This window comes from Gigantopelta aegis, chromosome 14 (assembly GCF_016097555.1).
Source record: "Gigantopelta aegis isolate Gae_Host chromosome 14, Gae_host_genome, whole genome shotgun sequence".
Classification (NCBI taxonomy): Eukaryota; Metazoa; Mollusca; class Gastropoda; order Neomphalida; family Peltospiridae; genus Gigantopelta; species Gigantopelta aegis.
In genome coordinates this window covers 29,984,642-30,012,269 of record NC_054712.1, presented here as the reverse complement: position 1 = coordinate 30,012,269, position 27,628 = coordinate 29,984,642, and the positions used below count along the sequence as shown (strand labels likewise).

The window sequence follows — 27,628 nt, the reverse complement described above, 5'->3', positions numbered from 1 at the left end:
ATGTTGCTTTCATTTTCACCAGCCCCTTGCCCTTTCTGACTCTTCTCGCCAACGTGAGATATATCTAACAAGACAACTTGAGTAACTAAAGGCTACAGATTGGAGCATAACGTACGCTAATCATGGTCATGTCCTGTTGCTTCCAATGTTTCACCCGTTTCATCTTCCTGGCACTTCTCACCTACGAGAAATATTTCTAACAAGACAGTTTTGAGTAACAAAAGGTTATACGTGCTGGTATAACTTACCCTAATCATGACCATGTCCTGTTGCTTCCATTATTTACACCATTTTGTCCTTCCTGACACCTCTCGCCTGCATGCGATATTTGTTATAAGAAAAAATCGAGTCAATAAATGTTACAAGTAAAGTTTGTTTTATTTAACGACGCCGCTAGAGCACATTGATTTTTTTTATCTTATCATCGGCTATTGGACGTCAAACATATGGTCATTCTGACACTGTTTTTAGAGGAAACCCGCTGTCGCCACATAGGCTACTCTTTTTACGACAGGCAGCAAGGGATCTTTTATTTGCGCTTCCCACAGGCAGGATAGCACAAACCATGGCCTTTGTTGAACCAGTTATGGATCACTGGTCGGTGCAAGTGGTTTACACCTACCCATTGAGCCTTGCGGAGCACTCACTCAGGGTTTGGAGTCGGTATCTGGATTAAAAATCCCATGCCTCGACTGGGATCCGAACCCAGTACCTACCAGCCTGTAGACCGATGGCCTGCCACGACGCCACCGAGGCCGGTAACCAAAATGTTACAAGATGAACACAGTTACCTTTACCATTCTCATGTTCCTGTGTTGCTTCCACCTTCACCATCCGCCTGCCTTTCAAGACATTTCTCGCCTAAATTAAATATTTGTAATTAGACAGATTCCAGTAATGATAGGTTACAATGGAGGTCGTTAGTGTTGGGAATCGGTTGGAATTTCATCATCGATCATCGGTTATAATCGGCTGATACCAACCGATCAATCTTCGATTACACAATCGGTTAGAATTACACGAATAAAGAAGGATTTAATTTAAAGGGACCATGCACCTATTGCCGTTTTCATTGGGATCTAGGTGCCACAAACGACTAACATCAAAGGCCGTGGCATGTGCTATCCTGTCTATAGGATGGTGCATATAAAATATTCTTGCTGATCGAAATGAGTAGCCCATGACGTGGCGACAGCGGGTATTCCTCCCTCAATATGTGTGGTCCTTCACCATATGTCCGACGCCATGTAACCTTAAATAAAATGTGTTCAGTGCGTCGTTAAATAAAACATTCTCTTCCTTCCTCTGTTGCTTCAGTCTTCATCATCCCCTTGTCCTTTCTGACTTTCCTTGCCCCCCCCCCCCCCCCCCCCCACCCCCCTCGTGTCTTGCCTTTTTTTCTGACTATCTCAGCTTACACCTTTGCGCATCTTGCTAACTCACACCCCATTCTCCATGACTCTTTCCTGGACTTATTTTAGTATCCCTTCCCATAACGCCATCGGTGGTCAGCCCCGCAATGCTATTTATGAAATCGAATGCTTGCAAATCACTGTTCATTTAACTACTAATGGGAAAAAAGTAAAAGAACACATGGTATTTGATACCAAATTTAATTCACTCCTAGTGTAGTTCTGTCAGTATGATAAAATACAGAGCTGTAATGTGGGATTAAACGTGATTACCGTGGAATTGACTGCCAGTATTACGGTTAACTTCATCATACTGCGGAGGAGGGGGTTGGTTGCAGTCAGTGTTTACTGTTACTATTTGTGTGTTCCTTCATTTAGTTCCATCAGTGTTATATCATTTCAACTTGATTTCGAAGTTCGTTTTAAGCACGCAATCCTCAGCACACACCTCGACTATTTCGCTTGTCTGTTCAGGAGTCTTCAGCGATTGTTCAGATGATGTCAACCAACACAGACCTTTTAACGACTATAATTACATATTAATTGGGGGGCTTTCTAAATAAAATATTAGTACTTGTATATTAAACATATTTGTAAACGTCCTAGTATTTTCACTAGGTCAAACTTTATTTCCTAATATGCATTTTTCCGTGCGTACCAAATTATTGGTTACCAAAATCCAGTTTGGGCTACTTACAAATATTTGGACGATCAAAAAAGTTAAAGTCTGTTTTATTATCACTAGAACACATTGATTTATTAATCATCGGTTATTGGATGTGAAACATTGGGTAATTTCGACATGTTGTCTTAGAGTGGAAACCTGCTACATGTTTCCATTAGTACCAAGGAACGAGAAATTACCCAATATGCCCACCGACGGGGATCGATCCCAGATCGACCGCGCATTAGCGAGCGCTTTACCACTGGGCTAGAAACACATTTAACATGCCGACACTGATATTGTAAACAAGAAAGTATATTTAATATTTAGTACTATTCGTTACAAAATGTTATCAGTCGAAGACATCTTACAATGAAGAAAACTAGGAATATTCTCTGTAATGGCTATTGGTTGGTGTTAAGTCGGTGGATTGGTTTTACACCTCTTCCTTGTGCCATTAAACACGTGTCTGAGTGGATACCGGTACCGGGATGTGGACCCAATAACTACCAGTATGAAGTCCGATGGCTTAACCACTATGCCAACGAGGCCGGCGATCATCTTGTTTGAATGATTTGTTACACTCAAATAAATTAATTAAAGGACGATACACATTTTGGTAATTCTCTATTAGTGTCATATTACTGTTGTAAGTATGATCACATATGACTTATAAAAATTGTTTCAGAAATCTGACTCGTGATAACATTACCCACCTGTGACTCGTGATAACATTACCCACCTGTGACTCGTGATAGCATTACCCACCTGTGACTCGTGATAGCATTACCCACCTGTGACTCGTGATAGCATTACCCACCTGTGACTCGTGATAACATTACCCACCTGTGACTCGTGATAACATTACCCACCTGTGACTCGTGATAACATTACCTACCTGTGACTCGTGATAATATTACCCACCTGTGACTCGTGATAACATTACCTACCTGTGACTCGTGATAATATTACCCGAAACTGTGGGGTTTGTCGTGCATTTATGAAAACTAGCGGCTAGGAGTTGTCACGCGTTGGTTTGTAACAATACTTGTCATTTTGTTCGCTCTAAATCATTAAAGGGACATTCCTGAATTTCCTGCAATTTTTAAGATGTTATCGACTAACAGAGACTTTTTATCAAATATCAAATATATCAAATATATTTTTCTGCATAAAATATTTGTGGCTGTATATTAAAAGTGTTTCTGATCGTTCTAATGTTGGTACTAGGTTAAATTTCATTTTATTTCCTAAAAAAGATGTTTTCGTATTTGAAGACAAAATCCAGTTTGGGCTTCTTACAAATATTATGACGACCAGAAACACATTGAATATACAGACAAGAAAATATATTCAATATGTAAGTTTAATCGTAGAAATAATTTATTAGTCGGAAACATCTTACAATGCAGCAAACTCAGGAATGTCCCTTTAAATCATTCAAGTGACATACACTAGTTTTAAACACTAAGACATATTCTGTCTCTATTAGAGCCATTATTGGCAAATTAAAATCATATATTACTTTGATTTTATTGCTTATGTAATCCATTTCCGTACATCCGAAATGTTTGTGGTCATCCTGGTGTTTTTAATGTGTTTGCATATTTTTTGAAAACGCACGTGCGTCTGAGAAGTAACGGTTATGGAATAGAGTTCTAGTCTATTTTTAAAGGTATATCACCGTTGCTACGTCACAGACTCTTGCTTCACTCTGTTGTAAATTTATCCACATGCATTACAGGTTTATAGATTAACTAAACTTAACTTTATTTTTACGGGTTAAGCCTAAGGTCTACGACTTTACTGTAAGTTCACCTGCATGCCACAACGTCGACACGTCATCACAGCGAGAGAGGCTGTGTTGTTTTTAACACATTGAAATGAACCTACCGAAACTAATGTTGTTGGGTATATGTCTACTTACAGGGGTACGAGCGGTATTGACATAGATCTGCAGAAAGTCGACATCAACCAGTGTCCGCAGGATCCGGAGGAGGCGAAAATCTCACAGAACGTGTTCGCCGGGTCACACAGGTGCAAGAATGCCACAACCAAGGTTAGTCAATACACGGACATGTTATGCATAACGGAAACCTATTTTATTCGGGGGGGGGGGGGGGGGGGGGGGGCGTACCCCAGAGGTAAAACTCCCGACCCGTTGGTGGCCCATTGGGCTATTTCTGGTTCCAGCCAGTGTAGTGCCCTCCACCCCTTCCCGCCCAACTTTTGCGTGTGTGTGAAGACTTTCCCATGCTCCTATACCACTAAGGCTTCGAGCATGTCCACCCCGGGTTCGGTCTCTGGAGGCCAGGGGCCCAATCCGGGACAGAAATTACTTAGGACAACTTTGAAATTAAACCAACGGGGAATACGGATATTATATAATTAGTTTTTATTTGCGCAATTCCAAAAATAATAATTAATATAAAATATATAATCCATTTAATTTAAAACTTAAATTTAGAACGAGCATTTCAAAAATACAAATAGTACAGAAACTCTTTATTTTAGCCCTATTATTATTCAGTAGGAGGTTTATTAAGGGAGGTTAAGCAGCCGCCACAGGGTCCCATTTCCCTCTATCTCAATAAAGTTAAAAACACGTATAAAATAAATTAAAACAAATTAAAAGAGCACGCTTGTAAACCTATCAATTTTAAAACATAAACACCCAATAAAAATTAAAAGCAGTTCATACAATATATTTGGTCGGCGAGGAGGGGGCTGTTACTGCCAGATAGCAACCCCATCATCAACCCGAAGTAAAATCATTCAAACACCCACACCACAATATAAATTAATTTAAAAATTAAAATACAATATACTATTTATATATATATATTTCTTCTTTTTTTTTAAACCAGTACATTACATTAAAATTTAAAAATCCAGCAAGTCAGGCGCGACATTGCAGAAGGAAGGGGCGAAAGACCGGACAGTAGGGGCGCAGGTAACATCCTTCCAACCCCAGAAGGAGTGAGGAGCAAACAATAATGAGTGCTATTACCCAGCCCACCAACAGTGATTATTTATTGTGGGTCCCATAAAAGGAACGGGCCTGCCACATTTGCACCAATCTAGCAATGCCTAGGCTATGGCAGGAACCGCCCCCAGGAGAACCCTATAATATTATATCTTTATTTTAGATTGATATACAAAAGCGACCAACAACCTGTCTATTGTATTTTTATATTCTTTAGGTGGATTTAATAAATTATAAGCATTAAACTCTAATTTAATTTTAATAAAATAATTAACCAGTTTCAGTCTAATGTTGTCATGTTTAGTACATTTTATCAAAAAATTATTAACATCTTCGATTGTATGACATACTAAACAGTTGGGTGACGTAACTTTTTTAATTTTAAATCTAACATCATTTAAAGCCGAAGAGACACCCATTCTAAGTCTTGCAATAATTCTAGTTACCTTAACATTAAAAGAAACTGGCCCAGGAGTGGTCGCTTTTGGTTTAATGTAGGCATGCCACACCCTGGCTCTGTGGTTCCATTCGGTTTGCCACAGAGCCACCAGGTGTGGCTCAGCTATGGAATTTATTTCGTTAACATTATATTCTACTGGAACACCGATTGCCGGTTCCAGCAAACTCTTTTTAGCGTTGGCATCGGCTGCTTCATTACCAGATATTCCAATATATGAGCCGGAACCCATTCCATAACGACTTGGATACCCAGAGCAGCAATATTAAAATATATTTTATAAATTTTATTTATAATTTCCGATCTGATACTATGGGCTCCATTGATTGCTTGCAGGGCACTAAGACTGTCAGAGAAGATGACATATCTATTGGGGCTATTATTAACATGATATCTTTCAATCCATTTCAGGGAATACAGTATGGCCATTAATTCTGATGTATAAACTGAAATGTTATCCGATAGTCTAGCCCTAATGGCTATCGGTTTCCTTAAATATTTAAAATTATTAATAACAAAGGCCATTCCTGTTTTACCAGTGGTTGGGTCTTTCGACCCGTCTGTATAGACCTGAGTCACATCCGGGCAGATTTCTCCAACCACTGCTTGAAATATAATATTTTTAAAATTAGGATTATTAGTTTCAATAATTTCTTCCCTGATATGGTAATGCACTTTTGGGACATTGGTCACCCACGGCAGATCCACCGATGTCTCTATTCTGCTTAGCGGAAGGCCCACAATCCCAAAGTCATTTGCAAACTTATTTAAATATGAAACAATAGATATGTCCCTATCTCTGTTTATATTTACTTTAACAGGTTTAAGGTTGTTAACTGGAGAATCAGGCACAAGGCTACGGATTTTATTAATATATTTCAACCCCTGCCTGATCCTCCTAAGGGCCAATGGCATTACCCCCAGTTCTACCAAGACACTATCATACGGTGTGCAGATAGTTCCCCCAACTATTACCTTGAGAGCCCTACCATACACACTATCCAGTTTTCTCAGCTGACCAACTTTTGCGACATTTATATTTTTATATATTTTTTAATTTTAATTTATTTTTTACGTTGGAGAATCCGAGGAATCCTTTCAGAAACATTTGCCTCTCCCCCGGGCTGCGTGGGGGTGGTCCGCCACTGACTGGTATATCAAAGACCGTGCTGTCCTGTTTATGGGATGATGCATATAAAACATTCATTGCTTCTAATGAAAAATGTAGTGGGTTTCCTCTCTAAGACTATATGGCAAAATTGCCAGATGCCATCATCCAATAGCCGATGATTAATAAATCTATGTGCAGTGTCGTAAGATAAAGCAAATATTAACTGTAGCTCTCTTTAACAAGTGTCGAACATAAGCAATATGTTATCCGTTGTGTAACATGCTGAGGAGTTGGTAAACAAATGTTGCTTTCTTTGCCTTGCAGTGTATTGAGATCGGGGGCCTGGGTTTCAAGCGAGGCTCCTACAAGTGCGTCTGTAAGGACGGGTTCTACTTCCCAGATCTTGATGCTCAACATAGATACTACAAGGGAACAGATGTCGAGGCAGAATTCGCGCTTAAGCGAAAGGTCAGGGTTTTTTAAAATATGGACGCTGATTGGATAGTCGTTCAGATAGAAATAGAAATGAGCACTGAAACGACAGTGGACTTAAATTTTCATTTTATTAATTCTTTAAAGGACTGTATTAGACTGCATGTATTTGTGTCTTTCTTGTTATCTCTATCTACATTACTGTCAGCCTGCCTTATTATTTGTCCGTCTCTCTCTCTCTGTCTACCTGTCTGTCTGTCTGTCTGTCTGTCTCTCTCTCTCTCTCTCTCTCTCTCTCTCTCTCTCTCTCTCTCTCTCTCTCTCTCTCTCTCTCTGTCTGTCTGTCTCTCTGTCTCTCTCTCTCTCTCTCTCTCTCTCTCTCTCTCTCTCTCTCTCTCTCTCTCTCTCTCTCTCTCTCTCTCTCTCTCTCTCTCTCTCTCTCTCTCTCTCTCTCTCTCTCTCTCTCTCTTCTCTCTGTGTGTGTGTCTATCTCTATGTCTCTGTCTGTGTCTCTGTGTCTCTCCCTCTCTGTGTCCTGCCTGTCTCTCCTTTCTATACGCCTCTCTCTCTGTCCTGTCTCTCTCTTCTTCCTCTCTTAGTCTCTCCTCTCCTCTTTCTCTCCCTCTCCTCTCTGTCCCCTGCCTCCTCTCTCTCTCCTCTCTCTCTCTCTCTCTCTCTCTCTCTCTCTCTCTCTCTCTTGCTCTCTCTGTCTTCTCTCTTGTGTCTGTCTTCTCCTCGTCTCTCTGTCTCTCTCCTCTCCTCCTTCTCTCTCTCTCTCTCTCTCTCTCTCCTCTCTCTCTCTCTCTCTCTCTCTCTCTCTATCTTTGTGTGTGTCCGCTCTCGCTCTCCTCTCTCTCTCCTCGTGTGTGTGTGTGTGTATGTGTGTGCGTGTGTGTGTGTGTCCGTATGTCGCTATCTCTGCTTTTATCTCTCTCACGGTCAAGATTAGTCTATCTCTCTCTCTCTCTGTCTCCCTCTCTCTGTCTCTACACCCCTCTCTCTCTCTCTCTCTCTCTCTCTCTCTCTCTCTCTCTCTCTCTCTCTCTCTCTCTCTCTCTCTCTCTCTCTCTCTGGTGATATTATATTTAGATTGAGTGGTTTGTATCCTATATGTATGTTTGAATATGTAAATATGTACTGTGATATGTATTTGCGTCATCTGTACAGCAGGATATTGTTATTTGGAACGTGGAACGCTGATCGAGTGCGTTATGAACGGAAACGCGATAAGGGTGGTTCTAGAGCGGTGCACTTCTGAGAATAAACCATTAAATGTTTGTCCATTGAAGTGCGATGTGTTTAAAGGAGCGTTCCTGAGTTTGCTCCATTGTAAGACGTTTCCGACTAATAAAATATTTCTACGATTAAACTTTCATATTAAATATATTTTCTTTTTCAGAATATTGGCGTTTGTATATTCAATGTGTTTCTGGTCGTCTTACTATTTGAAAGAAGCCCAAACTGGATTTTGTCTTTAAATAATTTCGTACATATGAAAATTTTAGGAAATAAAATGAAATTTAAACTAATACAAATATTAGAACGATCAGAAACACGTTTAATATACAACCACTAATATTTTATGCAGACATATATATTTGATATGTAATTACAATCGTTAAAAAGTGTCTGTTAGTAGATAGCATCTTAAAAATTTCAGCAAAGTCAGGAATGTCCCTTTAACGCTGGCAGTCCATTGTTTAATGCACGCACACCAAACACTTCACTGTTAAACAGAAATCTCATAATTGAATCCTTGATAATCAATACTGTTTCCTTTGGTGCATCCTCATCATTCATTAAATAAATTCTTGCCGCACCTACAGTAATCGCTAGTGTCTAGACTCTATACGTAATTTAAAAAATCTAAAATAAGAAGGGTGAAAAAGGAACAATTATTTAAAAAGACGAATAGAATACGTGTTCATCATAACTTGCTGTTGGCGATTCAGTATATACTGTATTATAATAGAATGTATTCTCTTCAAAATATTTTAGAAACAACAATAACAACGAAACAAAAAACAAGTAAGGGAAAAAAGAAAACAGATGGTATTCTGTGAAATTAAATAAAATTCTACAAAAAATTTTATAATTTAAGAATACTGTGATGTACTTCCATGTTAGTCCCAAAATAGATGGCAATCACAGGACTCATTTTGGTTTCGTATTCAATAAAGTATCACGTATCTTAATGTAACTTGTTTGGCTAGTTCGTAGCGTATGACAGGCAGGCCATTTTATGACATCAGTTTCAGTAGATAAAGATATGTGGGAATAATCTCCCCCATTCTCCACCCAGACCCCAGTCCCACCTAAACCCACAATGGATTTTTTTTTTTGTTTAATAGAAAATAATGTAATTTGTTCTGTTTATGTTTTTAAGAACATAGTTGATCACTCCAATGAAACAGTTTTTAAAACAACATTGCTCAGACGATTTATGGTGGACTTTTTATGAATTCATGGTCCGCGTTTAAAATTTTGTCCGGTGACATATGATTTTTGTTTGACATTCCAGTAATATAAGGATATATCTATAATATGTAAAAATTTCAAGAACGTGTAATGACTTTTAAATTTTGACCGAATAGTATCATTTCCCCGTAACTCTGTGGGGACTGCTTCAGTACTCAAATTGGATTTTACATTCCAGTAATTTCGTACGTACGAAATATATATATATATATATATATATATATATATATATATATATATATATATATATATATATATCCCCTATTAACTGTGGTTGCATTCAATTCCATAGCGCCATACCCAAAAAATTCTTTCTAGCATATATAATTAGGAAATAAAATGAAGTTGAAATACTGCAATCATAAGGAAGAATAGCAACACATTCAGTTTACAGACAATGATAGTCTAAATAAGAACACGTTTTTAATGTGTACCTTTAGTTGAAAGGTGTAAAGTTGTTTAAAGCACCCTCAGTGGTGTTAACTCGTCGGACACAAGGCTGTTCGGTACTGGGTTCACACAGCGGTACCGGCTCCCACCCAGAGAGCGAGTACAACGACTCGATGGATAGGTGTAAGGCCATTACATCGACTTTTCTCGCAGTAACCACTGACAACTAACCTCTAACCCACTGTCATGGACAGACAGCCCAGATAGCTGAAGGCCGTGTCCAAAATAGCGTGCTTGAACTGTAATTGGATAGAATCACGAAAATAAGTATAAATTAATTAAATGAATTGGAAAGCCCTTAAATGAAAATGGCCGCAAATTCGAATAGTCCCTTTTAAAAAATGATTAAAATGTTTTTTCAAACAATAGATATCCTCTTGTTTTTTACTTTCCAATTTTATTTTTATTTTTCTGGCGAGTATAATGCAGAACGAACGCACCAATTCATCTCTCATTTACTTCCAATAGCTTACGCATAAATCCGGTAATAGGCATGTCTAGAAATGTAATCCATTGTTTTAATGAAATAAGAATCAATTTCATTCACAATGCAGATTATTTTTGTAAAACAAGTTCTCAATCCGTGCGACTAACAATTTCAAATGGTCGATGATATTGAACTCTGCACGATTACCTTCATCCATTCAGTAATTACATGAGACAGCTCGTTACGACTGCACAACCTATATTTACACTAATGGCAGAATGACTGCAGTCGACCTACTAATGGTTGTGGCTCGGACTTTCTGATTTGAGACCGGCCTCGGTGGCGTCGTGGTTAGGCCATCGGTCTACAGGCTGGTAGGTACTGGGTTCGTATCCCAGTCGAGGCATGGGATTTTTAATCCAGATACCGACTCCAAACCCTGAGTGAGTGCTCCGCAAGGCTCAATGGGTAGATGTAAACTGGTTCAACAAAGGCCATGGTTTGTGTTATCCTGCCTGTGGGAAGCGCAAATAAAAGATCCCTTACTGCTAATCGGAAAGAGTAACCTATGTAGTGGCGACAGCGGGTTTCCTCTCTAAATACCTGTGTGGTCCTTAACCATATGTCTGACGCCATATAACCATAAATAAAATGTGTTGAGTGCGTCGTTAAATAAAACAAACGTTACTCTTTTTTCCTGACTTGCAATATACAATGTGTGTATCTTCTTGCTCATATAAAACCTGCTGCCTTGAATGGGTTTGAAACTATAATTGTATACCCTGGAAAAATACTGAACGTCGTCTGCTATCAAATTTGAAAACGTGCGTTAACCCAAAATGTGTGTCATAGAAATCAAAACTCGTGTGCGTGAAGTGGGTTTCGGGACTCCATTTGCTTGGACAAAATATCACATAACTACATCATTTGACAACAGCCGAGCTAACAGTAAGCATGTGATCACAGAAATGAATGATTGTACACTGTGACAAACACACGGCATCATCAAAGTGCTGGTGTATGCCGAATGGTAACGCCAAGACGCGATCTGTAGCTTCCACAGAGCGGGACGCAGCCCAGTAGTAAAGCGCTCGCATGATGAGAGCTCGGTCTAGGATGGATCTCAGTCGGTGAACCCAAAAGGCTATTTCTTGTTCTAGGCAATTCACCACGACCGTGGTTTGTGTATGTCCTGTCTGAGAGATGGTGCATATAAAGTATCCCTTGCTACTAATGGGAAATTGTAACGAGTTTCCTTTATAACACTAAACGTCAGAATTACCAAATGTTTGACGTCTAGGCAATTCACCACGACCGTGGTATGTGCTATCCTGTCTGAGAGATGGTGCATATGAAGTATCTCTTGCTACTAATGAAACATTGTAACGGGTTTCCTTTATAACACTAAACATAAGAATTACCAAATGTTTGACGTCTAATATCTGATGATTAATAAATCAATAACGTCTAGTGGTGGTGTTACAACAAGCTTTAACAGTAAGCATCCATAGACATCAGGACAAACTAGAACACATTGAATATACAGATAACTTCAGTCCAAGCATGAAGCAGTACGTTTCAATCAGAGATTGCTGTACAATGATATTCTTTTAGGAGTATGTACCGTTAACACATTAACATATTGAAAGTGGACCCTTATTGTTCCTTTTTGCAGCATCACCCCAACAAGTACGACAGCGGCTTCGAGTGTCTGCGATGTGCCCCTGGCTGCGAGACGTGCGACGACTTCAGCCCCTGCATCATCGCCCTCAACTGGCTGCAGCGCTCCATCGAGCTGGGCGTGTCGTGCCTCATCATGTGTTTTATACCCATCATCGTCTGGTTCACAGTCCAGTACCGTGACGTTAAGGTAACCGAGTGTTTTATACCCATCCTCGTCTAGTTCACAGTTCAGTACCGTGACGTTAAGGTAAACGAGTGTTTTATACCCATCCTCGTCTGGTTCACAGTCCAGTTCCGTGACGTTAAGGTAATCGAGTGTTTTGTACCCATCGTCGTCTGGTTCTCAGGCCAGTACCGTGACGCTAAGGTACTCGAGTGTTTTATTCCTATCCTCGTCTGGTTCACAGTCCAGTACCGTAACGTTAAGGTAATCGAGTGTTTTATACCCATCCTCATCTGGTTCACAGTCCAGTACCGTGACGTTAAGGTAATCGAGTGTTTTATACCCATCCTCGCCTGGTTCTCAGTCCAGTACCGTGACGTTAAGGCAATCGAGTGTTTTATTCCCATCCTCGTCTGGTTCACAGTCCAGTACCGTGACGTTAAGGTAACCGAGTGTTTTATACCCATCCTCGTCTGGTTCAGAGTCCAGTACCGTGACGTTAAGGTAACCGAGTGTTTTATACCCATCCTCGTCTGGTTCACAGTCCAGTACCGTGACGTTAAGGTAACCGAGTGTTTTATACCCATCGTCGTCTGGTTCATAGTCCAGTACCGTGACGTTAAGGTAACCGAGTGTTTTATACCCATCCTCGTCTGGTTCACAGTCCAGTACCGTGACGTTAAGGTAACTGAGTGTTTTATACCCATCCTCGTCTGGTTCTCAGTCCAGTACCCTTAACGTTAAGATAATCGAGTGTTTTATACCCACCCTCGTTTGGTTCACTGTGACGGAAGATGCTCTTATCTTTTCGTCTGTGGCGATATTAATTGTTTTAGAGGGCCGTGTGCAGCTTGGTTACGTAATACCCCCGCGCGACGGTGGTAGTCCTGCGTCCCATTATGCACTTAGACCAGGTGGGCACAGTGGTTACGTAATACCTCCGGTAGTTCGGTTTACGACCGGGGTATTTCTAGCGACCTGGCGACGGTCTGTCTGGCCATCTAAGAAAATATACCGTCTCTGGGAGTTGTGGAAATATCGCATGATAGGTGAGGTACCGCGCTGTGCCCCCAGCCGATATTCGCTGTCTCCGTACTAGTCTGAGATTTTTGAATAAAATAGATAGGATTTTAGATGTATCAGGGAGAAACATTGGAAGTATCCAGGGGAACGGACGTTGTCCAACTGAAATATATTAGTTCAGACCGGACTTGGTAACTATATATATATTTCTGCTCTGTTGTATAACCTTGATGTGATTGATGTGACTTTAAATATTTTAATACTGTATTATACCAATATTCTTTAGACAGTGTCTCCGGTAATCTGACGAAGTAAATTGTAGGCTTCACTGTTCTAATATTTTTATACGAGTATTTGGTAAGATAAAGCTTAGCCGGTCATCCTAGAGGACCTAGGTAAACTGTAGGTTATTGTCTTTATTGTGATATGTACCAGTATTAATTCTGTATTACAAGGTTACTAACTGAGTATTTAAGGGTTAATTAAAAATCAACCAGTTAGGAATAGAGTTGTAATTCCTTTATTAATTAAGTTCCCCTGGCAGCGTTTCTCAATTATCACACGTGTGTGTGTTGTATCACGGTGAAGTGATTAGAATATTGTGTAAACTAGACACCTAGTGATTAATTAATTAATTGATTAGCTCTGGGTTGTTATTATATTGTTGTTGTTAATTAACTACTGCGGCAAGTACATTTGTCAGCGTTAGAATTAATACAGATTCCAAAGTGTATTGTGTTTTGTTGTGTTTTCTAATGAACTAAACGTGCTACACACATATATATATATATATATATATATATATATATATATATATATATATCAGATCTTATCTCTGATTACCCCTAGAGCCGGGCCACTCGGGTAGTAGCCTGCTCGATACAGAGAGATCTAATAGATATACTGTTAGCAGAGATATTTGGATAATCGTGTTTTATTCAGTTACGGGTGTTATCAGGATCCCCGTGACATTCACAGTCCAGTATCGTGACGTTATGGTTTAGTTCATTGTCCAGTAGCGTGACGTTAAGGTGAATACACTTGTCTGGTTCACAGTCCAATACCGTGACGTTGAGGTAACCGTGTGTTGTATACCCATCCTCGTCTGGTTCACAGTCCAGTAACATGACGTTGCGGTAAATACATTCATTTGGTTTACACTCCAATACTGTGACATTAAGGTATTATACTCATCAGGTTCACAGTCCAATACCGTGACATTAAGGTAATATACTCATCAGGTTCGCAGTCCAATACCGTGACATTAAGGTAATATACTCATCAGGTTCACAGTCCAATACCGTGACATTAAGGTAATATAGCTCATCAGGTTCACAGTCCAATACCGTGACATTAAGGTAATATACTCATCAGGTTCACAGTCCAATACCGTGACATTAAGGTAATATACTCATCAGGTTCGCAGTCCAATACCGTGACATTAAGGTAATATACTCATCAGGTTCGCAGTCCAATGCCGTGACATTAAGGTAATATACTCATCAGGTTCACAGTCCAATGCCGTGACATTAAGGTAATATACTCATCAGGTTCCCAGTCCAATACCGTGACATTAAGGTATTATACTCATCAGGTTCGCAGTCCAATACCGTGACATTAAGGTAATATACTCATCAGGTTCGCAGTCCAATACCGTGACATTAAGGTATTATACTCATCAGGTTCGCAGTCCAGTACCGTGACATTAAGGTATTATACTCATCAGGTTCACAGTCCAATACCGTGACATTAAGGTAATATACTCATCAGGTTCACAGTCCAATACCGTGACATTAAGGTAATATACTCATCAGGTTCACAGTCCAATACCGTGACATTAAGGTAATATACTCATCAGGTTCACAGTCCAATACCGTGACATTAAGGTAATATACTCATCAGGTTCACAGTCCAATACCGTGACATTAAGGTAATATACTCATCAGGTTCACAGTCCAATACCGTGACATTAAGGTAATATACTCATCAGGTTCACAGTCCAATACTGTGACATTAAGGTAATATACTCATCAGGTTCACAGTCCAATACCGTGACATTAAGGTAATATACTCATCAGGTTCGCAGTCCAATTTCGTACTATTTTCATGTAGTTCACAGTCCAATACAGTGATGCTAAGGTAATATACTCATATGGTGTGCAGTCCAATACTGTGACACTACGGTAACATGCTCGTCTGGTTCACAGTCCAATACCGTGACATAGAAGTAATACACTGTTATGGTTAACAGTCGAATGCCATGATATTAAGGTAATGTACTACTGGGATTCACAGTTAAGTACGTTTATATTACGGCAACATAATTGTGTGGTTCACAGTCCAGTCCCGTGATGTTAAGATACTAGTGCAGTTCACGACAGTAAAGTAACATTCTCGCCAAACGTTATTATGTCGATCAGTTACACGCCTATGATTAAGCAATGCTTGTGTACGGAATGTCATCAAACTATTCTTTTTTTCGACACTCATTTCACACTGTTTTTTCAGGTGCTTAAAGCTGCAAGTCCAGTTCTTCTCAGAATCATTTTACTAGGAGCCTTTTTACTTTATTGTCCCGTAAGTATTCAAGTATTCCATATATACTGAACTCGCATGTGTGGAGTTGCCATAGCACACACGATAACCCTAACTCGTGTTATGTATTGCCTACAATAGTATAGCCAGTTATACACAATAAGTAACATGTTTTATGTTTATTCTCATATCCATTTTACAATTACAATAATATTCTGACTGGTGCGTTTTAAGTGAGGTTCAGTATACGTTTGTCTAAATATCTTGACTGGTGCGTTTTAAGTGAGGTTCAGTATACGTTTGTCTAAATATCTTGAAACTAAACTGTATTAGGAAGGAAAAAGGAAAATGGTTTATTTAACGACGCACTCAACACAATTTATTTACGGTTATATGGCGTCGGAATAATCCGTATTAAGACGGGTATTCATTTTCTTAACGTGGTCACTTGTTAAAATATATTCTCAGTGACGTCAGCACCTGGGTTTGCTACCATTGTAGGCTGTTTTAAAATACTACAGCGTTTTAACGACTAAAATTACATACCATATACATGACTTTGTTTAGAATATCATTGTTTCTATGTGTTGTAAAGTAAAAGTTAAGTTTGTTTTATTTATCGACGCCACTAGAGCGCATTGAATTTTTTATCTTATCATCGGCTATTGGACGTCAAACATATGGTCATTCTGACACTATTTTTTAGAGGAAACCCACTGTCGCCACATATGCTACTCTTTTACGGCAGGCAGCAAGGGATCTTTTAATTGCGCTTCCCACATGCAGGATGGCACAAACCATGGCCTTTGTTGAACCAGTTATGGATCACTGGTCGGTGCAAGTGGTTTACACCTACCCATTGAGCCTTGCAGAGCACTCACTCAGGGTTTGGAGTCGGTATCTGGATTAAAAATCCCATGCCTCGACTGGGATCTGAACCCAGTACCTGCCAGCCTGTAGACCGATGGCCTAACCACGACGCCACCGAGGCCGGTCTATGTGTTGTGTTTCTGTACTTGTTTGTAGTAGCTCAAACTGTATTTAATTCCTAATACTTGTTTACCAGTTTGGGCTCCTACACACATTTGGACAGCAAGACACACATTGAATACTCTAAGACAGGGCTTCTAGATTATGGTACCCCACTCTCATTGCTAGTGATATTCAATGTTGGACTAGTAAATTACTATTGCCATACCTGACGGCTAGTGGAAAAAAAAGTTGGCGACTACAAAAAAAGAAGAAGTTTGTTTTGTTTAACGACACCACTTAAGCACATTTATTAATTAATCATCGGCTATTGGATGTCAAACATTTGTTAATTCTGATTCATAGTCGTCAGAGGAAACCCGCTACATCCTCCCTAATGCAGCAAAGGATCTTTTATATGCACTTTCCCACAGACAAGATAGCACATACCACGGCCTTTGATATACCAGTCGTTGAGCACTGGCTGGAACGAGAAATAGCCCACATAGACGGGGATCGATCCCACACCGACCGCGCATCAAGCGAGCGCTTTACAACTGGGCTATGTCATGCCACTGGCGACTACAATTATATATTCAATTAATTATTTGCGTGTTTAGAGTATCAGTATCTCTGTGTACAATGTGATCGTGTAATAGTGTTTGCAGCAGTCATTATCCATTAAATTGTACTTCGTACTGTATAGATTTTCGTACGTACAGAATTACGTACAGGTAAAATCGAGTTTAAAGGCATACTGTCACGGATTTAAGGACCTTATTTATCTAAAAATGGATAATAACAAAAAAAATTGCATTAATTGTTGGAAACCAAATCTAGCTATTGTATCACCTTAACTGAACCATGATGGAGTGAAATCCATGTCAACCCTCTCGATAATTTTAGTTTTTGAATTATGGACCATTGCCATAATCCAATTATTTTTACAAAATGTCATTAATAAATTGAGTATGGTGGTTATGAAGATGGTGGAATAAAGTACATTAAGGGACAAATCAAAATATTTTTATTCAGGTAATACTTTGATAGACCATTAAATAGGTCAATGGTCTGTGACAATATGCCTTTAATCTGTTACAAACATCAGAACATTAACAAATACCTTGTTTATACAGATACTGATTTTCTAAAGGGGAAAATAGCTTTAATATGTAACATTAGACACAGATATTGAGAAAGGAAACCCGCTGTCGCCACTTCATGGGCTACTCTTTTCGATTAGCAGCAAGTGATCTTTTATATGCACCATCCCACAGACAGGGTAGTACATACCACGGTCGTTGATATACCAGTCGTGGTGCACTGGCTGGAATGAGAAATAGCTAAATAGGTCCACCGACGGGGATCGATCCCACACCTACCGCGCATCGAGCGAACGCTGTACCACTCGGCTACGTCCCGCCCCGATCCAGTTAATTATCGATAATCTTACAATACACAAACTATTGGAATCCAAACTGAATAACTTGTAATAAATTGAAGAAAAGTGTATTAATATTTGAATTTATTATGTTCTTCAGTATAACTGCATGTAGATTAATAGCCAAGTTTAAATTTTCAATATTGTTTCTATCTTCTTTGTTTCTTTTTCAGCTTATTGTTGGTTATTTCGAGGCCAGCGTTATAACATGTTGTATGAAATTCTGGTTTAGACAAATTGGTTTTTCAATATCCTATGGGGCCTTACTACTAAAAACATGGAGGTAAGTAGGCTGTTGTCGTCGCACGATGTTGACACTGTCGAGCAGTCTGTAGAATTGTGTATTTTTTTATTATCACGAAGTGCATGTGCCTGTTATTAACAAGGCAGTGTTGTATCTAATAATGAGATCCCACCCCAAGCAATAACAATGTCCGCTAATACCGTGATAGACAAGTGGCGGGTCGATGGAGGGATAGGGGTTTAACACACTCCCAGTTCAGCTGCTAAGTAAACAAAATGCACCTTTAATTTTTCGCTTTTTTTTGCATTGGAAACACTCGCAAATAGTTTGTTTGTTTTGTTTAACGATACCACTAGAACATATTGATTATTAATCATCGACTATTGGATATCAAATATTTGGTAAGGAAAGGATCTTTTATATGCACCATCCCACAGACAGAATAGAACATAACACGGCCTTTGTTATGGTGCACTGGCTAGAACGAGAAATAGTCAATTGACAAGGATCGATCCTAGACCGACCGCGCATCAAACGATCACTTTACCACTGGGCTACGTCCCGCCCCTCCCCCCCCCCCCCCTCCCCAATAGAGACATACACACAAACACACAGTATCACACACACGGACGCACGCGCACACACAGACACACACATACACATATACACACCTGCATACACATATACACACACCTACATACACACATACATCCACACACACACACATAGACACATGCATCCACACACACACAGATGCACACATCCAAACACACATACATACACGCACACATATCCACACACACACACACACACACACACACACACATACACATACATACACACATACACACACACACACACATACACACACAGATGCACACATCCAAACACACATACATACACACACATCCACACAAACACAAACACACACATGCACACAAACATGCACACACACACATCCCCCCACACACATCCCCACATCCACACACACACATCCACACACACAAACAACCAAACACACACACACACACACACACACTCAAACAACCAAACACACACCACACACACACATCGATATACACACACACACACACAAACAAACACACACCACACATACACATACACACACATACACATACACAAACAAACAAACACATACACACACACCTACACACACACCACACTCACACAAACAAACACACAGAGAGATCCACGCACATATCCACACACATACAAACACACGTACATACACACACACACGCACACACCTACACACACACTCTCATCCACCCCTTTTCTCAAAATCCTAGAGCCGCCTCGGTAGATTAAGGTGAGATATCGGATATTAAACGCATAGCTTATTCATAATGTAAGATACAGAAAACAATCAAGAAAATAAAACACAAATTAAAGTCCTTAAGTAAGATAACATTATGGAAATTACTTTTGGTTTGGTAAACACCCAAGAGAAATGATCATCAATAAAGACGAATGTTACGTTAATGAATTATCCTATTGAAAAGACTCCTCAGTTTGCTGTCATTGTTAAAGCGACATACCCTAGTTTTTAAGAACGCACGTTCGTCTAAGAAGTAATGGTTAATGAGACAAGCTCTAGTTATTTTTGACAGTATTTCCCTGTTTAAACATCACAGACTTTAGCTTCTCTCTGTTGCAACCTTATATAAATGTGTTACAGGTTTCTAGATTGACTAAACTCCGTGACCATTTAAACAGGCTGAAACTAGGGTCTTCGCCTTTAAGACATTTACGAAAAATAGAGTCCTACTAGAATTATACGTTAAGGTTGCACTACACCATCTCTCGTAAAAGGCGCAGTGAATATTCCATCGGACAGACAGCTTTAGGTTGCACACCACCATTAATTACTCCATGCATTTCAATACAATTTCTATGTGAGAATATATTCTGTGAAAAATACAACTCTATCGAGAGGGTCATGTGACTACTAATTTTAGGGAGTGCTCTGAACTAATAAGTATCATGTAAAAAAAAAATCATCAAGTCGATCACGAAATTTTTCAGTTAACAGCTCTCATGCCTGAACACCTCCACGTGTTGCTGTTATACAAGTGTCACGATATCACTTACACAGTTGTGATCAGTTAGTACTACATATAACAAGTAACTTCAAACCAATGGGCTACTTAACTACTACAGAGGTCAAAGAAAGATTTCAAAAAGCATATTAGAATTTTGTAGTATTTTTTATGAGGAACTATATTAAGCTTGGGACGGGACGTATCCCAGTGGTAAAGCGCTCACTTAATGTGCGGTCGGTTTGGGATCGATCCCCTTTGGTGGGCCCATTTGGCTATTTCTTGTTCCAGCCAGTGCATCACGACTGGTATATCAAAGGCCGTGGTATGTGCTATCCTATCTGTGAGATGGTGCATATACATGTATAAGATCCCTTGCTGCATTAGGAAAAATGTAGCGGCTTTTCTCTGACGTGTCTAAATTGTTGACGTCCAATAGCCGATGATTAATTAATCAATGTGTTCCAGTGGTGTCGTTAAACAAAACTAACTTTATTTACTTTATATTAAGCTGCTACAACAAGTAACGACACGACAAATAGTAATGGTAGTCTGTTGCCTTAAATGGGTTTTCGTATTTACAGTATCAATGTTGTTATATTCAACGACAAGTGGCCCTATTTTTTTTAATAACTTGAACTGTGAAAATCCACACTCAATAGCTGTGTATGTATATATATATATATATATATATATATATATATATATATATATATACTCTTCAACATTTTCAGGATATCGGTAGTTTTCCGAGTGCGGTCGGCGCAGAGAGTGAAGATATCTGACGGCGACTTGATAAAACGGCTGTCAGCTATAGTGTTTGTGTTCGCTGCCTACCTTATATCACGCACCATCGTTGCACCTCCAAGAATAGTTCAAGGTAACAGAGCAGAATACATCTATCCACCTGCTCATGTTGATATTTATCATTTGCGTGTCACTTCATCTACTTTTTCTATCATAAATTATAATGAAGATTATTATATAAATTTAGTGAAATATTTGAAAATATTAGCAAAATAATAGTTCTATAAGTAACTGCTGAAATTTGTATTCATTATTACTACTTCAAAAAGTGTCATTCTCACTGCATAAAGTGTTATTCTAACTGTAAACAAGTGTTATTCTCACTGTAAACAAGTGTTATTCTCACTGTAAAAAGTGTTATTCTCACTGCATAAAGTGTTATTCTCACAGCATATTGTTATTCTCACTGTAAAAAGTATTATTCTCACTGTAAAAAGTGTTATTCTCACTGCATAAAGTGTTATTCTCACTTACTAACGTGTTATTCTCACTGCATAAAGTGTTATTCTCGCTGCATAAAGTGTTATTCTAACTGTAAAAAGTGTTATTCTCACTGTAAAAAGTGTTATTATCACTGCATAAAGTGTTATTCTCGCTGTAAAATGTGTTATTCTCACTGCATAAAGTGTTATTCTCACTGCATAAAGTGTTATTCCCGCTGCATAGAGTGTTATTCTCACTACATAAAGTGTTATTCGCACTGCATAAAGTGTTATTCTCACTGCATAAAGTGTTATTCTCTCTACATAAAGTGTTATTCTCACTACATAAAATGTTATTCTCACTGCATACAGTGTTATTCTCACTGTAAAAAGTGTTATTATCACTGCATAAAGTGTTATTCTCACTACATAAAGTGTTATTCTTACTGCATAAAATGTTATTCTCACTGCATAAAGTGTTATTCTCACTGTAAAAAGTGTTATTCTCACTGCATAGTGTTATTCTCATTGCATAAAGTGTTATTCTCACTGCATAAAGTGTTATTCTCACTGCACAGTGTTTTTCTCACTGTAAAAAGTGTTATTATCACTGCATAAAGTGTTATTCTCACTGACTAACGTGTTATTCTCACTGCATAAAGTGTTATTCTCACTGCATAAAGTGTTATTCTCAGTGTTATTCTCACTGTAAAAAGTGTTATTCTCACTGTAAAAAGTGTTATTATCACTGCATAAAGTGTTATTCTCGCTGTAAAAAGTGTTATTCTCGCTGTAAAAAGTGTTATTCTCACTGCATAAAGTGTTATTCTCACTGACTAGCGTGTTATTCTCACTGCATAAAGTGTTATTCTCGCTGCATAAAGTGTTATTCTCACTTACTAACGTGTTATTCTCACTGCATAAAGTGTTATTCTCACTGTAAAAAGTGTTATTCTCACTGCATAGTGTTATTCTCATTGCATAAAGTGTTATTCTCACTGCATAAAGTGTTATTCTCACTGCACAGTGTTTTTCTCACTGTAAAAAGTGTTATTATCACTGCATAAAGTGTTATTCTCACTGACTAACGTGTTATTCTCACTGCATAAAGTGTTATTCTCACTGCATAAAGTGTTATTCTCAGTGTTATTCTCACTGTAAAAAGTGTTATTCTCACTGTAAAAAGTGTTATTATCACTGCATAAAGTGTTATTCTCGCTGTAAAAAGTGTTATTCTCGCTGTAAAAAGTGTTATTCTCGCTGCATAAAGTGTTATTCTCACTTACTAACGTGTTATTCTCACTGCGTAAAGTGTTATTCTCGCTGCACAAAGTGTTATTCTAACTGTAAAAAGTGTTATTCTCACTGTAAAAAGTGTTTTATCACTGCATAAAGTGTTATTCTCGCTGTAAAATGTGTTATTCTCACTGCATAAAGTGTTATTCTCACTGCATAAAGTGTTATTCCCGCTGCATAGAGTGTTATTCTCACTACATAAAGTGTTACTCGCACTGCATAAAGTGTTATTCTCACTGCATAAAGTGTTATTCTCTCTACATAAAGTGTTATTCTCACTACATAAAATGTTATTCTCACTGCATACAGTGTTATTCTCACTGTAAAAAGTGTTATTATCACTGCATAAAGTGTTATTCTCACTACATAAAGTGTTATTCTTACTGCATAAAATGTTATTCTCACTGCATAAAGTGTTATTCTCACTGTAAAAAGTGTTATTCTCACTGCATAGTGTTATTCTCATTGCATAAAGTGTTATTCTCACTGCATAAAGTGTTATTCTCACTGCACAGTGTTTTTCTCACTGTAAAAAGTGTTATTATCACTGCATAAAGTGTTATTCTCACTGACTAACGTGTTATTCTCACTGCATAAAGTGTTATTCTCACTGCATAAAGTGTTATTCTCAGTGTTATTCTCACTGTAAAAAGTGTTATTCTCACTGTAAAAAGTGTTATTATCACTGCATAAAGTGTTATTCTCGCTGTAAAAAGTGTTATTCTCGCTGTAAAAAGTGTTATTCTCACTGCATAAAGTGTTATTCTCTCTGACTAGCGTGTTATTCTCACTGCATAAAGTGTTATTCTCGCTGCATAAAGTGTTATTCTTACTGCATAAAGTGTTATTTCCGCTGCATAGAGTGTTATTCTCACTACATAAAGTGTTATTCGAACTGCATAAAATGTTATTATCACCGCATAAAGTGTTATTCTCACTACATAAAATGTTATTCTCACTGCATAAAGTGTTATTCTCACTACATAAAGTGTTATTCTCACTGCATAAAATGTTATTCTCACTGCATAAAGTGTTATTCTCACTGCATAAAATGTTATTCTCACTACATAAAGTGTTATTCTCGCTGTATAGAGTGAACATACTTGAAGTGGGGGTACAAAACCAGATTTTATCTTTATAATATTTAAAGAGTAGTGCATTTTTTGGTTCCCATTGGCCTGTAGTGATGCTATTTATCAGCTACACTAATCGCTAAATGGATTTGTGATAAAAAAAAAAAAAAAAAAAAAATTTGACTGATGTATGGTAATAATTAGAAGTGTTTATTATTATTATTTTTTAAATTCACATACAATGTATGTATCTCAACTCGCAAACTTCCAGTGATAAAAGTCTATTATCTAATTTAAAAAATTGCTCTATATTAATACCAAACTGTTACATTAGCTTCGCACCGAGTGTTTGACACCACACATTCTTAACCAACATTTAATTAGGTTTCCATGTTTGTGGATGTCCCGATGGTTGAGCGGTTAATTAAGATCGAATCTGGCCAATTGACAATTTGTGTTTTCAAATATTACACCTGTGTTTTGTTCTCTTTTCACAGGTAAAGATGTGAGCGGTCTAAAGGCCTTCCAGTGCTCGTCAGACTGGTGGGACCATTCCGCTGTTATTGGTAAGTGCTCGATAGCTTCACTTCTATTATTATTATATCTTGAACTAGCCTTTCGCAGCGCACTGATTAAGCCACATAATCAACCACTGGCGAAGTCAGAGATTGAATCCGGGGTAGGTGTGCCTGAACCCTAGGGACATGAACACGTTAATACAGTTCCCATAAAGCCACAGGATTAAACGTAAGTAGCTACTGGGTTCGGATCCAGGCACTGAGTTTCACCCAGATGGTATGTAAGACTTCTCTCTCACTAAGAACTACCAACTAATCATTGACGTCTGTCCTGGACAGATATCCCAGATAGATGAAGCGTGTGCCCAGGACAGCGTGTTTGGACCTTAATTTGAATAATGTATCATGGTGACGATTAGCTCTCCACTAGAAAAAGCACCTTGCAGTGTTTTTGCATCAACCTTTTACGTAAACAAAGGAACGTCAGAATATGCCGACCAGTGTTAATAGAATATTTCAAGCAGGGACGTCAGAATATGCCAACGAGTGTTAATAGAATATTTCAAGCAAGGAACTTATGCTAGGCTCGTACTGTCAACTGTCAAGACGGAATTGCCCAACTCAACGGTTGCGTTCTAATTATTCCCACTCCCGACTTAAGACAGGTGCGCTCATATTAACAACTAATTGGTCGTTGTGAGTTGTACACGACGAGAATTGAGTTGCACGAACGCTCAGACTAGCAACTGGCATGGACAGTCGTAGAAGTGGGATCGACGAGTTGGCCAACTTCGTTGTGACAGTTGGTTGTCTGACCCTAACATATGTGTTTGACGGAAGTATTTCTCCCATCATCTTGATAACGATGTGACTTTGAAAAACCTGTCAATGGATTTAGAAAAACGATTTCAGTTGTATATACTGGATAATACAATACGTAACTTTATTTCCTTTCCTTGTTAGAAATGTCACAAAATCCTATAACATTGCGAATAAAACATTTGTTTTTCTTTCAGTTGAACTTTTATTTCTTCTGTGGGGAGTTCGCCTTTGTATTGTAGTGAGGAAAGCCCCGTCAGAATTCAACGAGAGCAGGTTTATTAGCTGGGCGATATACAATGAGTTTCTACTCTCCCTCTTCCTCAATGTGTCAATGTAAGTTTCTTCTCTCTTTCTTAATGTGTCAATGTAAGTTGTGATATACATCGAGTTTCTTCTCTCTTACTCAATGTGTCAGTGTAAGTTGTGATATACATCGAGTTTCTTCTCTCTTACTCAATGTGTCAGTGTAAGTTGTGATATACATCGAGTTTCTTCTCTCTTCCTCAATGCGTCAGTGTAAGTTGTGATATACATCGAGTTTCTTCTTCAATATGTCAATGTAAAGTGTTGTCTACACGATCATTTATTTGCCCAAAAATATTGTTAGACAAGGCGTACCACCTTAAAATAGCTTTAGTTGCATGCTGATGTGTATGCCCCATATAGCCTCTATTAGAAATTCGCGAGAAAAAAATAAGATTTCTTGCTTTTGATATATTTATTGCAATATATCTCGACTTTCAAGATGATATTTCAAGAAACACCAAACGGTTTCTCAATGCTAGTCTTTCAAGCTGACATTGTAAGATACACTGCAAATCTTTACCAGTAAAGCTAGTCTTTCAAGCTGCTACTTTAAGATATCTACTAGTATGTTTTGCATTCTCAATATGTTTAATGTTTGCCAGTTACCTTTGCCCTTTCTTTGCAGGATATTTTTAAAAAGTCCTTTTCCAACAAATCCCGATCTGTTGTACCTGGTGTTATTTATTCACACACAGTTGACAACAACTGTGACGCTGGCCTTTCTGTTCGGAAGTAAGGTAAGCTACATGTCTACTAGCGGCGCGTTCAGTCAGCATAGCACGTCCAACTTTACTTTCTTCTTAGTCTCACTGTCTAAATTGGTTCATACAGTGTATGTGGACATTTTCATACATTTTGAGTTGATATATTAAATGATATGGGAGAGCATAAAATAAAACACTTTTGTCATATTATTTTTTTAATGTTTCAGGGTTGGGTTTTTTTCAAATTTCATCTTTATCTAGTCTAAAATGCAATTCTGGATTGGGTTTTCTTCTCTTTTTTTCTTCAAGTTTACATAGCTTTAAATTACCGTAGCACAAAACTAAATTTTGTTTTGTTTTGTTTGTTTTCTTCGTTGTTTTATTGTTGTTTTGGGGTTGTTGTTTTTTTCAATTGTACGTAATTTTAAAATACCGCATCACTAAAGAAAACAATTTCTCTCTATCTGCCAGTTTTACGTAGTTTTAAAATACCGCAATTTCTCTCTGTCTGCCAGTTTTACGTAGTTTTAAAATACCGCATCACTAAAGAAAACAATTTCTCTCTATCTGCCAGTTTTACGTAGTTTTAAAATACCGTGGCACTAAAGAAAACAATTTCTCTCTATCTGCCAGTTTTACGTAGTTTTAAAATACCGCAATTTCTCTCTATCTGCCAGTTTTACGTAGTTTTAAAATACCGCATCACTAAAGGAAACAATTTCTCTCTATCTGCCAGTTTTACGTAGTTTTAAAATACCGCAATTTCTCTCTATCTGCCAGTTTTACGTAGTTTTAAAATACCGCATCACCAAAGAAAACAATTTCTCTCTATCTGCCAGTTTTACGTAGTTTTAAAATACCGTGGCACTAAAGAAAACAATTTCTCTCTATCTGCCAGTTTTACGTAGTTTTAAAATACCGCATCACTAAATAAAACAATTTCTCTCTATCTGCCAGTTTTACGTAGTTTTAAAATACCGCAATTTCTCTCTATCTGCCAGTTTTACGTAGTTTTAAAATACCGCATCACTAAAGAAAACAATTTCTCTCTATCTGCCAGTTTTACGTAGTTTTAAAATACCGCAATTTCTCTCTATCTGCCAGTTTTACGTAGTTTTAAAATACCGCATCACTAAAGAAAACAA

At 38.3% G+C, this 27,628-nt stretch overlaps 1 protein-coding gene across 1 annotated transcript in view; it reads left to right on the top strand.

The window, feature by feature from the left end:
- Positions 1 to 27,628, top strand: part of LOC121389383 (probable G-protein coupled receptor CG31760) — a 93,974-nt gene that overhangs the window by 56,176 nt on the left and 10,170 nt on the right. Inside the window, exons 3-11 of the mRNA XM_041520985.1 lie at positions 4,006 to 4,135; positions 6,955 to 7,098; positions 12,093 to 12,287; positions 15,795 to 15,863; positions 18,405 to 18,514; positions 21,270 to 21,415; positions 24,631 to 24,699; positions 25,668 to 25,806; positions 26,405 to 26,516. Of these exons, the coding sequence (XP_041376919.1) occupies positions 4,006 to 4,135; positions 6,955 to 7,098; positions 12,093 to 12,287; positions 15,795 to 15,863; positions 18,405 to 18,514; positions 21,270 to 21,415; positions 24,631 to 24,699; positions 25,668 to 25,806; positions 26,405 to 26,516 (1,114 nt within the window). The remainder of the gene's footprint in view (positions 1 to 4,005; positions 4,136 to 6,954; positions 7,099 to 12,092; positions 12,288 to 15,794; positions 15,864 to 18,404; positions 18,515 to 21,269; positions 21,416 to 24,630; positions 24,700 to 25,667; positions 25,807 to 26,404; positions 26,517 to 27,628) is intronic.